Source organism: Ursus arctos, chromosome X (genome assembly GCF_023065955.2).
Source record: "Ursus arctos isolate Adak ecotype North America chromosome X, UrsArc2.0, whole genome shotgun sequence".
NCBI classification, from domain to species: domain Eukaryota; kingdom Metazoa; phylum Chordata; class Mammalia; order Carnivora; family Ursidae; genus Ursus; species Ursus arctos.
In genome coordinates, this window is record NC_079873.1 from 80,524,423 (window position 1) to 80,539,846 (window position 15,424).

General features: G+C 45.3%; 1 protein-coding gene across 1 annotated transcript; it reads left to right on the plus strand.

Annotated features, from left to right (window-relative positions):
• Positions 1–3,356: 3,356 nt before the first annotated feature.
• LOC125281260 (late histone H2B.L4-like) lies at positions 3,357–3,894 on the plus strand. The gene is made up of 2 exons (XM_048213803.1): positions 3,357–3,562; positions 3,645–3,894. The coding sequence occupies exons 1-2, from the start codon at positions 3,357–3,359 to the stop codon at positions 3,892–3,894; spliced, it is 456 nt and encodes a 151-aa protein (XP_048069760.1).
• The last annotated feature ends 11,530 nt before the right edge of the window (positions 3,895–15,424 follow it).

Sequence of the window (15,424 nt, forward strand, 5' to 3'; positions counted from 1 at the left end):
TTTCAACCTTCACTTTTTTGTATTTATCCACCAATTCAAGTATGTGGGGTGTATTCTAGGGACCTACGTAATGTTAAGAAAACAATTTTATGCCAGTTGAGACCTGATTTGTGACCGAGTATGTGATCTATTCTGGAGAATGTTCCATGCGCACTCGAGAAGAATGTGTATTCTGTTGCTTTAGTATGAAATGCTCTGAATATATCTGGTAAGTCCATTTGGTCCAGTGTGTCATTCAAAGCCCTCGTTTCCTTGTTGATCAAGATAAAAAGCTTTAGCACGGCAAAGGAAACAGTCAACAAAACTAAAAGGCAAACTATGGAATGGGAGAAGATATTTGCAAATGTCTTATCAGATAAAGGGCTCAGATCCAAAATCTATTAAGAACTTGCAAACCTCAACACCCAAAAACCAAAAAAAAAAAAAAAAACAGTCAAGAAATGGGCAGAAGACATGAACAGACTTTTCTCCAGAGAAGACATACAAAAGGCCAACAGGCATGTGAAAAAATGTTCAACATCACTCGGCATCAGGGAGATACAAATCAAAAGTATGATGAGATACCACCTCACACCAGTCAGAATGGTTAAAATTAACCACTCAGGAAACGACAGATGTTGGCGAGGATGTGGAGAACAGGGAACAGTCTTACACTGTTGGTGGGAATGCAAACTCGTGCAGCCACTCTGGAGAACAGAATGGAGGTTCCTCAAAAAGTTAAAAGTAGAGCTACCCTATGACCCAGCAATTGCACTACTAGGTATTTACCCCAAAGATACAGACGTAGTGAAGAGAAGGGCCATATGCACCCCAATGTTCATAGCAGCATTGTCCACGAGAGCCAAACTATGGAAAGAGTCCAGATATCCATCGACAGGTGGATGGATGAAGAAGATATAGTATGTATGCAACACACACACACACACACACACACACACACACACACACACACGAATATTATTCAGCCATCAAAAAGAATGAAATCTTGACATTTGCAACAATGTGGATGGAACTAGTGGGTATTTCTTTAAAGATTTTATTTGATTATTTATGTATTTGAGAGAGAGAGAGAGAGAGAGAGAGAGAGAATGAGCAGGGAGAGCAGCAGAGGGAGAGTGGCAGAGGAAGTGGGAGAAGCAGACTCCCAGCTGAGCAGGAAGCCCGATACGGGGCTTGATCCCAGGATGCTGGGATCGTGACCTGAGCCAAAGGCAGAGGCTTAACCAACTGAGCCACCCAGGTGCCCCCCACTTTTTAAAGATTCTATTTAAGAATTTGAGGATATTATTCTAAGCGAAATAAGTCAGTCAGAGAAAGACAAATACCGTAGGATTTCACTCATATGTGGAATTTAAGAAACAAATAGAGGAACACAGGGGAAGGGGAGAAAAAATACATTAAGATGAAAATTGAGAGGGAGGCAAACCATAAGAGACGCTGAACTCTAGGAAACAAACAAACTGAGGGTTGCTGGAGGGGAGATGGGTGGGGGAAAGGGATAATTGGGTGATGGGCATTATGGAGGGCACTTGATGTAATATGCAAGTGATGAATCACTAAATTCTACCTCTGAAACTAATTTTATAACAAGAAAATAGTTTTAAATTTAAGTAAATATTTAAGTATTTTTAATGAGTTTGTAAGGATCCCCATTTCTATTTGAATTCTGCCTTTGGAGGAAATGGTTTTACCATTCTCTTGTTTTCTTTTCTTTCCTCTTTTTTTTTTTTTTTTGAGGGGAGTGCTCTTTTTAATTAAGATTGAATTAGCCACCTTATACTACGTTAGTTTCAGATGTAGTGTTCAGTAATTTATCAGTTGCATGTAACACCCAGGGCTCATCACATCACGTGCCTTCCTTAATGCCCATCACCCAATTACCCCAATCCCCCGTCCACCCCACCCCCAGCGACCCTCAATTTGTTTCCTATAGTTAGGAGTCTCTTTTCTCCCTCTCCGGTGATTTCCCATTCAGTTTTCCCTCCCTTCCCCAATGGTCCTCTGCCCTGTTTCTCATATTCCACATATGAGTGAAACCATATGATAATTGTCTTTGTCTGATTGACTAATTTCACTCAGCATAATACCCTCCAGTTCCATCCACATCGATGTAAATGGTAAGTATTCATCTGTTCTGATGGCTGAGTAATAATCCACTGTGTGTGTGTGTGTGTGTGTGTGTGTGTGTGTATCACATCTTCTTTACCCATTCATCTATCGATGGACATCTTGGCTCTTTCCACAGTTTGGCTATTGTGGACATTGCTGTCTTGTTTTCTGATTCTTTTTTTTTTTTTTTTTATCAGAACTGGAGGCAATGGTTGGTCAGTTATGTCACATGATTTCCAAGAGCATTTGCTGACCATGTCAGAGAGTTCCTGCTCAAACCCACAGTGGCTCAGAGCAAGAAAACAGCTGACTCTGGGAGGGGAGAAAATGGCCCAGTGGTGGGCCATGACAGAGTCATGCTGATGGCAGTAAGAAATTTAGTTATGGAGCTCAGACTCTCTCCAGCAGCTGAAACTGAAATCATTACAATTTGGTTGCTTTGGGTGACATCTTAAAGTGTAAATGGCGTACATAAATCAGGCAATGTGACGGACCACTTTTTTCTGTATGACCTTTTCCAAACTTCACCCAGTTTATTGCTTCTGGGATGCCTAGGACATGTACTTTATAACTTCTTAGTGCATTTCTTAAGTCTCTTGGCCTCTCTTTAAACTTTTCTTTCTCTTTGTCCCTCTATGAGGTGTTCTGCACAATTTCTTCCGCCTATTCTAATTCACCAATTCTCTATCCAGCTGTATCTCATATGCTGTCTAAAATTTCTTTAATCTTTTATTCCAGTGGTTTTGATGTTCTGTTCTAGACATAATTGTTTCTAGAAAAATAATTTGCTTTTGTAAGTAATTAGGTATTTCTTCCTCATGTTTTATGTATCTTATCGCTTATTTATATATGTTAACGATATTTTTAATAGTTTGTATCTGATAAGAGGCCTTTACTAGATAAGGTTTGTTTATTGATCAAACCGATAGTGGCATGCTTTTGGATTATGTCCTTGTTTAGGAGGACTTAATCTGTAGGAACATTGTTAAAGCCTCAGTGAATGTTAAGCCACTCTAAAAAGGGGTAGCATTTGTTGTTCCATATGGCAGGCATGAATCAGTTTGTGGTCCAGATGACCTATAACTCTATGTGGCATCATTCTGATAGAGGCAACACGAAGTTTAGAGGATGCCAGAATCCCATTGTGATTGGTTGATGGGATGCAGAAGGGTTTGCAATCACATGCACATGTGGCATGGCCTGGCGTAGTGACCTGCTTCCCTGCATCGCATTTTGTCCAATCAGATATGGAGGTTGCCCGTGACGTCAGGAAATGCAGCGACTATAAATGGGCCAGCGCCCCTCAGCAGCCGGCAGTGTCCTTCCTTCCGAACTGCCGGGAAGGCGAGCCCCACATGGCTGAGCCTGGCTGTGAGCCCTCTTCTGAGGAAAGCCTGGGCACCGAGGAGCCCACGGCAGCCGACCCAGAGAGCCCGCAGCAGAAGCAGCCAAGGTGCCATTGCTGCCGCCGCCGCTGCCGCCGCCACCGCCCCCTCCCCGCCCACCCCCGACAGTTTCGCCACCTGCTTCCCCAGGGTTCTGAAGCAGGTGCACAAGGGCCTGAGCCTCTCGCAGAAGGCCGTGGGCGTCGTGGGTTCGTTCGTTAAGGATGTCTTCGAGCGCATCGCCGACGAGGCCGCTCCAGCCAAGCGCTCCAGCAAGCACTCCACCATCAGCTCCAGGGAGATGCAGACAGCCCTGCGCCCGCTGCTGCCCGGGGAGATCGGCAAGCACGCCGTGTCCGAGGCCACCAAGGCCATCATCAGGGACACCTTTCGCCAGTGAGCTGCCTCCGGACCGCCTGACCACCTCCCCCCAAACCAAAGGCTCTTTTCAGAGCCACCTCACTGGGCACAAAAGGACCTGTAACTCTCCAGAGTGCCACCTACTCTAGCGTTTGGACCTGTGCTATTGTGCCGGTCCTTAAAACACTTCTACCGTTTATGAAACATTACCAAATACATCAACCCTACTTTATTGTATGTCTTCAGTGCAGTTTGTTCTGAGCAAAATCATCGATTTACTTTAACCACATTGCATTCGTTTGCTTGCCTAACGTGCCATTTCTGGCAGTTATTGGACCTGTGCGATTCCGCCGATCTTTAGCTCATTTGTACCATGAACGAAACATTATCAAACGTCACGACTCAACTTTAACATATGTCTGTAGTGCAATTTGTTCCAAGGAAAATCGGAATTTTCCTTCACCATATTGATTTTCATGGCTTTCCTAAATGGTCATTTCTGTTAATTATTTCTCAAAGTCAGCCTTATGGGGATATATTCGTAATGGTATTTACCTTTTCACTGTCATTCTCTCACTAGTGCATGGCGGGATTTTCCAGAAGTTCCTTATGTCTGATATGGTAACAGATAAAATGCAGAAGTAGATGTAAGAATACATCTGAGTTCTTTAGGTCAGATGTTAAGGAGATTTTCAGATATCTGAACCAATGTCAATCTCCTCTCTAGTTTTTTTAGAAAACCTGTTTTTCACACGCATTTGTAATTTATATCAGCATGATGTCATGGGCTTTTAAAAATTATTTTAACATAAATTGACTAAAATTTCTGTTCTAATATTTTGTTACAGCAAACATTGGCAGATATAACTGGCACAAAAGTTCTTTGGCTTCCTATTAATTTTTAGAGGTGTAAAGTTGTCCTGAGACCAGAAATGGTTCTAGAGATTTACCCATTCTGGTGCAATCAGGTCAACTGAAAATAGCCTCTTTTCGCTGGTCAAGTTTTCCAAAAAGAATTCAATGCCTAATATCCATCAAAACTTCCAAATCATATTGCTAACTTAAATGTACGTTATAGAATCCTCAGTTCACTTTGGCTCCTTGGACTAATGCAAAATTGAGGGAATTAGTGAGTAAGCCTAGTTTATCTGGAGACTTGTATTGAATTAAATCTCACAAGTACAGCCAACAAAAAAAGGGGGCGGGGGAGCTCCGGAGAGGGGCTTTCAAATCATAATGCTGACAGAAAGCTTTCTTTTCACCTTCCTGACTCAAATAGGAATGACAGTAGCATTTCATCAGCACACATGATATTGGGCTTTCCCTTGAGGTTTATGTGTTCACAATAACATCTTTGGTTTTCTAAGGGTTTTAGGTAACATAATGGATCTAAAACATTCGCACGTGCTGTTTTAGAAGCTATTGTTTTTCTTTTATCTTTTGGCTTATTCACATAGATCATATTATAAATTTTCCAATAGTAAATCCTGCTAGCGTTCTTTGAAGTAAATCCCTTCCTCCTGGATGGCTTTTTCTCGACATTATTTGGGTCCTTTCCCGTGCTTATTCATAACTGTGTGCAGTCAGCAACAGACTAGAGCTCGGATTTCTCATGACTTCTGCACCCCTTGCCACTTGCTTTTCTCAACTGTCCCCAAAGTCTCACTGTGTCCTGGGGGCTTCCATTTCCCAGAAGCAGCCCGGACCCAAGGCTTCGTTGGGTTCCCTCTTCAGCAAGAACATGGACTGTGATAGAAGGCAAACCAGGGGCTAGTGGAGTGGACTTGACCCCTTAATTAGTCTTTCCTTCACCTGTTTATGTCTGGGTGTCCATGTTCCTCATATGCGAGGCACAGCTGTGCTTGAGGGAGCCAGTTGTGCTCAACCCTGCCTGCCCCCAACCAGGGCAAGTTCTGCCGTCCAGCCATTCCCCTACCTCTCTTCCTTGACCGCTCTGGCCCCAAGAAGCTGGATTGTACTCGGAATCCCCTGAAAGTCACACTCCTAGTTTGTTTGTTCCTTATTTCCTCCTCGAAGAGAGGCTGGCTACTCCTCCCAGAAGGTCAGACCCTCCCCTTACCCAGCAGATCATTCAATGTCCAGCACGTGTGTCAGGGTGGCAAAGGGACCTGACGTGTGAGGCTTCTTTGTCTCTTCATAGGTAGGGCGACCATATCATTTCTTGTCCAATTAATGCAGATGGTTTTGAGAGTAAAAGGGGTGCTATGCATAATTGTGCTGGGACAGCAGGCAAAATCAGGACATGAGGACACCCTTCTAGGGAAAAGGTCTGCGGATAGAGTAAGGACATCTCTTGGGGCTCAGGGATTTGCAGAGCACAAAGGGTAGTAGGACAATGAGAGTGCATCACCTTTTTCATAATTTGTTCTCTTCGGAGTTCTGGTGCCTCTGATTTCTGGGGACAAGTAGTGTTACTGGGCTGCATTAACAGGGAAAGGAGACACAGCATGGCCAGTGCATCTGTTTGGATCCTATAACTGCTGTGAGCTAGTGGGACGAGGCTCTACAGCAAGAGTGATGAAGGGCACAGGTTTTGGAGTCAGATTAGACCTGGGTTCAAACCCCAGCTGTGCCTCTTATTAGCTGTGGTGTCTTGGGTAAGTGACTTGATCTCTTTGACCCTCAGTTTCCTCCTCTGGACAGCAGGGTCTATGAGATTGTTGTGAGGATTCAGTGAGATAAGGCAGACAGAGTGCTCAGTGCATGGTGGCTATACTTATTCTCAGTCCTGAGATTCATGCCCTCGGGCAGTTGGAGGGGTGGGGGTGAGATTTGATGCCAGACAGCTGTATGCACTTGCCCTCCTGGCTACCTTGGCCCCATCTGTTTGCTTAAGGCTGACGGTGAGATAAGGGAGGATGACTTTTCCTTCCCGAGCCTCTGTTAGTAAAGTTGCAGAGATAACGCTGCCCTGAGTTGCGATGGGAAGTTGCTAGGGAGCAACTGGAAAGTGCCTTGTTACCTTGCTAGCTTTGGGCATTGCTGACTCGGGGTTTTGTTGGCAAGCTGTTCCTCCTCACTCCCACTCACCCTCTCCCACTCACCCTCACCCTCTCCCTGTCCAAGTCCCATTCACCTAGCAAGTCTTGGCTCAGCTCCTACCTCCTCTGTGAAGATGACCTGACCATCGCAGCCTACAGTGACTTCTCCCTCCCTGAGCCTCAGTACCTCCAACTGTAAAACGGGTGCATTCTTCGTAATGCCCCTGCGGAAGGGCCACGATTAGGGCTGAATGAGGGAATAGATGTAGCATGCCAGGTGCAGTGTGTGGTACAGGCCTAAGGTGACTTCCCTGCCTCTTTCTCTTCTTGCTCGCTGAACCCCCCGCAATGTGTGCATCCTGGTCTTGATCAGATGCGGCCTTCTACTGGTAGTCATTTGGGAGTATGCCTGTGCTAGCTCTCTGTTCAATTGTAATGCCACAGAAGTTAGGGGGCCACACCTTCTCCTTCCTCACCTTCCAGTATCCAGCACTACACAAATCACCGTAATAACCATTTTTAAAAATTGAGCTCTATGAGATTCTACATGGCAGGCGCTCTTCTGTGTATGTTATACACACACGTCCAGTCTTCACCCTTTGCCCCCATATTTTCCTTACAGGACAGGCAGGCGTAATTCCTTCTGTTGAGAAGAGTGAGGCCCAGAGAGGTTGGGTTATATCTAACGAGTGGCCTAGCCAGGAATCAAATCCAGTTTTGACTCCTACGCTAGATTAAGTCTCCCTTGAATGCCTGCAAATGGGTGGGTGGGAGGATGGACCGAAGTAGAGACCAGAATAGGAGAGCCTGCACCTTTACTTTTACTTAGTAGGGGGAGGCCTGCTTGAGAAAAGCCTGCAGGTAGTAAAGATACAGGATTCGGAGGGTCCCCAAGCCTCGGTAAGGTCCCTCTTGGCCAGGAAAAAAAGAGGTGGGGGGAAGTGATGGGTCAAGCTAAACCACAGGGAATTCCACGGTGGCTCCAAGGTCCCAAAAATGAGCAGCGGAGGAGGTGAATAAGCACGTGTCGAATGAGCCTCCTCTGAAGAGGCTTATTAACCCAGGAAGGGATGAATTCCCTTGGAGTCAAGGCTGAGCATTTCACTCCAATAGAATACCAATCATGGGATCTATGATTAGGTGTGGAGATAAGCTCTGCTGCACTCTGGCATCAGGCGTGATGATGGGGAAAGCAGAAGGGATTGGCCATTTACTTCAGCAGACCTCAAATCCGGTAGGACTCCAGACTGACCTGGGAACCCGTGGCCATGACCTCACACAGCAGGCTAGAAGGCTGGTAATCTGAGGCTAAAGCACAGTCTGAGGCCTGAGCCTCCAGACCCGGGCCTGAGCACTTCAGGGTCATGGGACTGTGCTCAGCCAGGCTTCCCTTAGATCCAGTAGAACTAGGCCTCCTACAGGTGAGTACTTCAGGGGTCCACGAGCTGTGTCTTTGGTCCCGTCAGATCTTCCAGAGGCCTCACTCGGGTCGGAGGGAAAAGCCCTTCTCTAGCTGAGCTCCAAGGTTTCCTGCTCTCCCCCTGCCCTGGCTCCCAGGGATTAGGATTCAGGAAGCCTCAGCGAGGGAGCCCAGGATACCCAGGCTCTCCCCTGGCCTCAACTGGCCTGCCAAGCAGCATCCACCGACACTACCTGCTTCTATTCACAGGACTCCCCACCCCACCCCCACCCCATTCAGGGAAGCAACAAGAAGCAAGAAGCAAGAAGCTAGGCTGGGTAGTTAGGTGGAACAGAGGTCTAATCCCGGCTCACCTGCTTCCTGAACTGGGTGACGCAGGGCAATTGCCTCAACTTTCTAGTCCTGGGTTGATTCTTTGTCCATCGGGGATACAGACAGTACTTACCTCATAGGGCTTTAGAGATCCAAGAGGGGTGTTATCGTGCCCGCCACCACCAACTTCCCAGAAGGGAGGAAAATCCACCGTCAGAAATGCAATAAAACTGTCAAATCTGTGGGAAGTCATCTATCTAATCTGTATAACTCAACTTGGAATACTATTTTTTTGTCGTTCTCTGCAACAGGATAAAAATTCCCCTTTTCCCTTAAGATCGGGGGGCGGGGGAGGGAAAGCCTGGAATCGCCACTTTCAAGTACTTTTCAGTTCTCCAACCACAATATTTTAGCCATGCTATGCTCAGGAAGGGTCAGGAAATCTCGTGTTAGGGTTTATAGCACAGCCTGCATTCATCTATTCATTTATGCAACAAACATTTGCTGAGTACCTACTACATCAGGCTGAGAGTCCAGAGGGGGGGAGGCAGATACTTTGGTCAGATATTTATAATATATGAAATGCTATGACAGAGGCGTGCTCAGGTGATTTCGGGAGCCCAGAGGAAGGGCATTGAACCCAGCCCAGGGGCTAGTCAGGAACTCTTTCTGGAAGAGGTAAAGTGTAAGTTATGTGGGTTTTGTAGTGTTTTCCGTGTTCCACGTCACATTTTGTTTGTTGTTTGTTTTGAGTCCTGTTTCCAGAACGAGGAGGCAAGAGGAAAAGGAGACGTCTCAAGCGGTGGAAGCAGCAGGAGCTGATTCCGCAGCAGAAGCAGCTTGGGAGCTGGGGGACTAGGGTGACCAACTGTCCCAGCCTGCCAGGTGCCTTTGAAGGGCTTCCTAGGATGCAGGAAGGACTTTCAGGTTGCATACCAGGTCAGTCCCGTGTTGCCTATGACTGCGGGGCTCCCATGATGCGGGACTGTCCCTGCTGAGCTCAGAAAAGCCCTGGGCAAACCGGGAGGAGTTAGTCGCCCTTGTGGGAACTGCAAGTAGTTCAGCATCTCTGGAACTTCAAATGCAAGGCAGGAAGTGGTGGCAGATGAGACTGGGGAGAAAGGCAGGGGCCAGGTCATGAAGGGCTTGGTGGGCCGTATTAGGGAACCGGAGCTAGGACCTTGTCCTCTAGGCAGCAGGGAAACTTGCAGGGTTTTAAGCAGGGAAGTGACAGGCTGTCAGGTTTGTGTTTTTGTTAGATCACTTTGGCAGTGGTATAGAAGCTAGATTTGAAAGGGCCCCGAGTGGAACTGGGAGGTGGTTGCCTTAAGCCCGGTGACAGCAATGAAGGCCTGGTAGGAAGCAGTAGGGATGGAGTGGGGAGGAGAGATTCGGGGACTGCTTGAGGAATGACACTGGTAGCATAGTGTGACTAACTGGACATGGGGCGAGAGGGACAGCAGAGTTGACGGTGATCACTCCAATTTAGAAAAAAACTTACACACATTTTGGATAAATGAAAATATAGAAAGAAAAATATAACCAAACATCCATCTACCCACCACCCAGCCTAAGGAATAAAATATGACAGATACCGTTGAACCCGCGTGTACCCCTCCCCTGTACCCCTCCTTGACCCTCCCAGAGGTAACCCCTCTATTAAATGGATGTTTCTCATTTCCATGAATTTCTTTTTTTTAATAATTTTTATTTTGTTATATTAGTTCATTTCCACGAATTTCTACCACAGAGATATTAATCGCTAAACAGCATACACTGTTAGCATTGTTCTGCATGTTTCCATGTTTCCATAAATTATATCATGATGAAGGTATTTTTCTGTAACATGCTGTTTTCTCTCACTGCTGTGTGTGAGGTATGATACCGATAGCCCTGGTTCACTTATTTTCACTGCTGAATAGCATTCCATTGTGTGAATATGTGTCTCATCCATTTTACTGTTGATGACCATTAGATGGTTTCTAAATTTGGGGTTCATAAATACAATGCTGCTAAGAACACTCTCATCCATGTCTCCCTGTGCGCAGGTCTCTAGATTGGGTGCCTGGGAGTGGAAGTGCTGCAGTCAGCAGTCTGCGCGGCTCCGGCACACTGATCAACGTGGTCCAAAGGAGTCAGACCACCTTGCACTCCAACTAGCGATGCATGTGATGCCCCCATTGCTGTAACTCCTCACCAGCATTTGGGGTGATCAGTTTTTTTCTTCCTTGTGGTTCCAGTGCTGTGAAATGGTACCTCATCGTGGTTTCAGTAGGCAATTCTCAGGCTGCTTATAAAACAATGCCCTTCCTGTGTAATTTTTTTTTTGGTACTTGTATGCTTACTCTTTTGTAAAATGCCTGGTCCAGGCTTCCTAATGTTAATAAGCCCTCGAGGCCATAGAATCCCCTCTAAGTGGCCCTTCCCCTCCACCATTATTGGAACCGTTTCACAGAGTCACGGTTTGCTTTTATGAACCCATGTTTTCTGTACCTAGGTTTTCATTGCTCTGCAGCTTTACTATGACGCATCCAGGTGTGTGTCCTGAATCTAGGGAACCACGGCTCTCCTCCCTTCTGGAAAATTACCAGCTATTTCCTCTTTGAATATTGTTCTTCTGCCATTTGACCAGTATCTCCTTCACAAACTCCCACGAGATGCAGTTTTTATATTTTTGGTCCATGCCTTCTGTCTCTTCACCTTTCCTTTACCTTTCCTTCCTCTTTATCTCTCTGGGAGACAGTCTCCGTAATTTCTTTTCTCTCTCTTCCCATATGCTAATTCTCTATTCTGGTGGGTCTAATTGGTTCTTTCAAAATTACATGAACCTTTTCTTCCAGTGGTTCTATTTTCCACTTTCAGAAATTTCACTTGACCCTTTGTGAGATTTGGTTGTTTCTTCCCTGGGATTGTTGATATCCTCCCCTCTACTTAAACACGTTAAACACTTTTTAAATAGTTTGCACCTGGCAATAAGTCTTTGGAGGTGTACATGTTTCGTTTTTTTTAATTATGAGCATGTTAGGGAGGGCTTTATCAGTAGGAACCTTCTTAAAGCCTCCGTTAAGGGTGGCCTCCTCCAGAAAGGATTTGACTTGCATTTGCCCCACGTCTGGGATTCTGCCAGAATTCATTGAGCCATAACGATAGTGTTTGTCAGAACTCCAAAGGCACATGTGGGCAGGATTGTGACTTCAGGTTCTCAAAGGAGCCTTCCCACACCTCAGCCAGACCCAAGGCCAAGAGATGCAAGTTTCCTTGTCATCTCCCCTGCCCCTGTGGTAAAACAAAACCAAAAACAAAACAAAACAAAAACAAGACAGTTTTTCACCGAGGGCCTTATTTAACAAGCATCAGGGATTGATACAGAAGTCTCAGTTGTCTATTAATCTCTGGCTCTTTTCCAGCTCATCATTTAAATATCACATTTAAATGATATTTATAATAATTTTTCTCAAATATCTGTGTGTGTTTGGAATGGGAGTTTTTCACTAATCTATTCCAAATAGTGTCCAAATAAAAAGCGTCAGTGACCCCTAAACGTGTAAATCAGACCAGGCCCACTCAGTAGTAGTCAGATGATGCCTAAGCTACTCTGCAAGGTTTGAGACAACTTGCACTCCCATCCTGTTGCCTTGGTGGGGCTGGTTAGAGAGATGGCTCCTCTGGGCCTCTGTGCCACTCCAGAGAGTCTCAGAGCCTCTCCATATTGTACTTCCAGCAGGATAGGCAAAATTCCTATATGGCAGATCAGAGCTTTCAAGAAGCAAGGCGGAAGACACCTTTCCTCTTAAAGGTTAGATCTGTAATTCACATAGCATCACTTCCACCATCTTTCATTAGCCAAAATAATCACATGCGTGCCCAGAGTCAAGAGCAGGGGCGGGGGAGAGGATGTGTGGGAGGGGGTGGAGACAGGACCTCTCAGTGGGAAGTGTCGAGGACTGAGCAGCCTTCCCGAACGTGACACACAGTGTCATGCAACACACATTCTTTGAGATGCTACTGGGTGCCACACACTGGGTATGCCCACACAACAAAGTCTTTGGTTCACTGGTCCAGGGTGGCAAACTCTCGAATTGTTTTCCACCTCTCTTGCCCCTAGTAGAGTGACCTGGCCCATGTAGCAGAGCCCTCCAATCCAAGGCAGAGCCTTCACCTCCCTTAGGAATCCCCTAAAACCTGACACTTCAATTGTCATCCATCCCTCTCCACAGGCCTACAAAAGTACATATCCAGAGAGTCATAAATAGGGCAGGTTTGAGGCCACGAAAAGACTTTAGGGAGAGGAGGCGGGAAGCACGAGCAGCCCCATACATAAGCCATCCCAACCTTTTAGAGTTTGTTCATGGCAAACACTTGCTTACAAATCTCGATTTGAACCAATTACACAGCGGAGATCAGGGTAGGTGAAGTAATCGATGCCGCATTTCATTTTATATTTACGTATTTCCTGTCAAGCAGGTTAATCCGAAGAAGAATGAGCCTCTGATAGGCTCAAACATTCAAAGGCTTTTAACACATCTGGTGGACCAGCAATCGGAGTGAAATTCAAAAGATCAGCCAGGGTCCTGGTGTCAGACGTAGGCCAGTTGCTATGTGATCATCTTGGGTAAGGCCATTCACTTTTCTGGGAAGACCCTACTTGGGAAATAACTCTGAATTCCTAGAAGGGATAGAATTCACTAAGCCAGTCCAGTTATCTAAACGAGCACGATAACGATGCCTACTATTCATTCCTAAAACAAAAATTCCCAGTTGTGTATGACAAAATACCTGGTCAAGCATCAAGTCCACACATAGTCCTATGGTCCCTGCCTAACTATGACCCCCAAGGGCTGCTCACCATTACTTCTTGTAGTAAGATCTTGGAAGCAGAGGTAGTTAAATTATGGACAGGTTTCAGGATTATCATGTCCAGAAGAATCATGGGTTACAACAGAAGCTGTGAGGGACAAGACTGACCGTGTCACAACCCTCAGATGGTCGCTAGACAGCATGGCAAGGACTGAATTGATGACCATCTGGAGATGAGTCCTAGTGCTCTCTTGTCCCACTAATGTCCTCCTCATGGATCGACCAAAACCCACCTGTGATCCTGGATTTGTTTTTAAAGTACCTCATAATAAGAAGAAAAGAGGATGTGGCCACTTTTTCAAGCTTTCTCCTCCCTTCCCAACACTCACTCTGTTCTTATCCAGGAGTGACAGACCATGATCAAAGAGGAGGGGGGCTATGATGGGTCCAAAATCAGGACCAACCCCATTTTATTGGCTCAGGTCTGGTTAACTGGGTTTTCATCCTGCCAAGTCAATGTGCTGCATTTTGTATTCGGGGTCATGCACTTGAGGTAAAAGAAAAAAGAAATTACTTCAACTTCAGACAGCTTGAAGAAAAAGATGGGGAGGTGCAAATCACCTTATGTCTCTTAATTCATTGCCACTGTTTTCTTAATCTGATGGAGAAGACAGGAGACATGTCTGCCCTAGTCTTGGGAACATGGCTTTAAATCACTCTAATTACAAGCAAACAAACGATACTAATTTAAAAAGCGTGTAACGGGCAAAGAAACACACCAATTTACTCTTCAATCTCCGAGGATGAACACCAGGAAGTCGATTATGGGCTCATTTGGGGGTCCACCTACTCCAAGTGTAGGTCAATGGCTGCAGGTAAGGGGCTGCAAGTTGTTCATTAGCTCAGAGGAGAGTGAGACTTGGCTGCTCTCAGTGGAAGCTGTCATCATTCTAATGATGCATAACAGCAGGTCATGAAAATCTACCTTTCAGAAACAAAGGATAATAGCCTGGAAAAGAAAAGAATCAGAGAAATATGAACTAGTTATAACAGTAACTCCAGTTTCTAGGGAGATCGAAGTAGGTATTGTTGTTTCCTATCATTTTGATTTAGCTACTTCTGTTCTGTGTTTGCATCCTCAGTCATGTGCTTAGATGAATTCCTTAATAGGTGACATGCTGATAAAAGTGTGCTTGGGGTATGTTTGTTCTATTAATACCATTTCCCCCATTTTCGTGCTTGTAATTTGTCAGGTACAGCAGTAAAGTCCGTTCTCTTAGTTGGCCTTTTCAGTAAAACGCATCATTAGATTATAATTGCTCATTTAGGCCCTTTGGTCCCCATTCAGCCACGGAGCCAACAATCAGATGTACACACTCCTCCTTCTGGGCTTCAACAACCAACTCCGCTTTTCTTCTTTCCCTCCTAGATTTCAGGCATGTCAGTCATACTCACACTCCAAGTCTTCATCCCATGGCCCAGTTATGATCCGTTGTTTAAGCTGTTTCACCAACGATCCTATTTGCTTTCTGAATTTACAAACGCAAAGCACAACAAAAGATACCCTAATGGATTCACTTTCCTAAAATGACTTCTCACATATTACAATACCTGTGAGACCAACACACAAGGATAACGCTGGTGGGAAAAATGTGTATGTGATACAGAGAAACACTGGCATTTCGAAGCAGAATTAATTAGCATGATAGAAATTAAGAGATCAAGAGAAATGTATTTTGTTCTAACTGCTCCACAGTTCTTAGTCTGAAAAGGTGCATAGGTCTGAAAAGAGCCTTTGGTCTCCAAAATTTTTGTTTCAGACCTGTGAGATTATCTCAAGGCACCACCTAAAAGGATTTACTTACAGTTGATTTCATGGTAGGTTGTCTCAGTTTCCTAAGGCAGCATACTCTTTTTAAAAAATCCTCTCATAAGATTTTTCTCATATTCCAGAATAATAACAAGTACTAATTCTGATGGGGGAGGGGTCCTTTGCCCTGAATCCTAACTCCAATGATCCAGTGGAGTGCTCTGGAGGT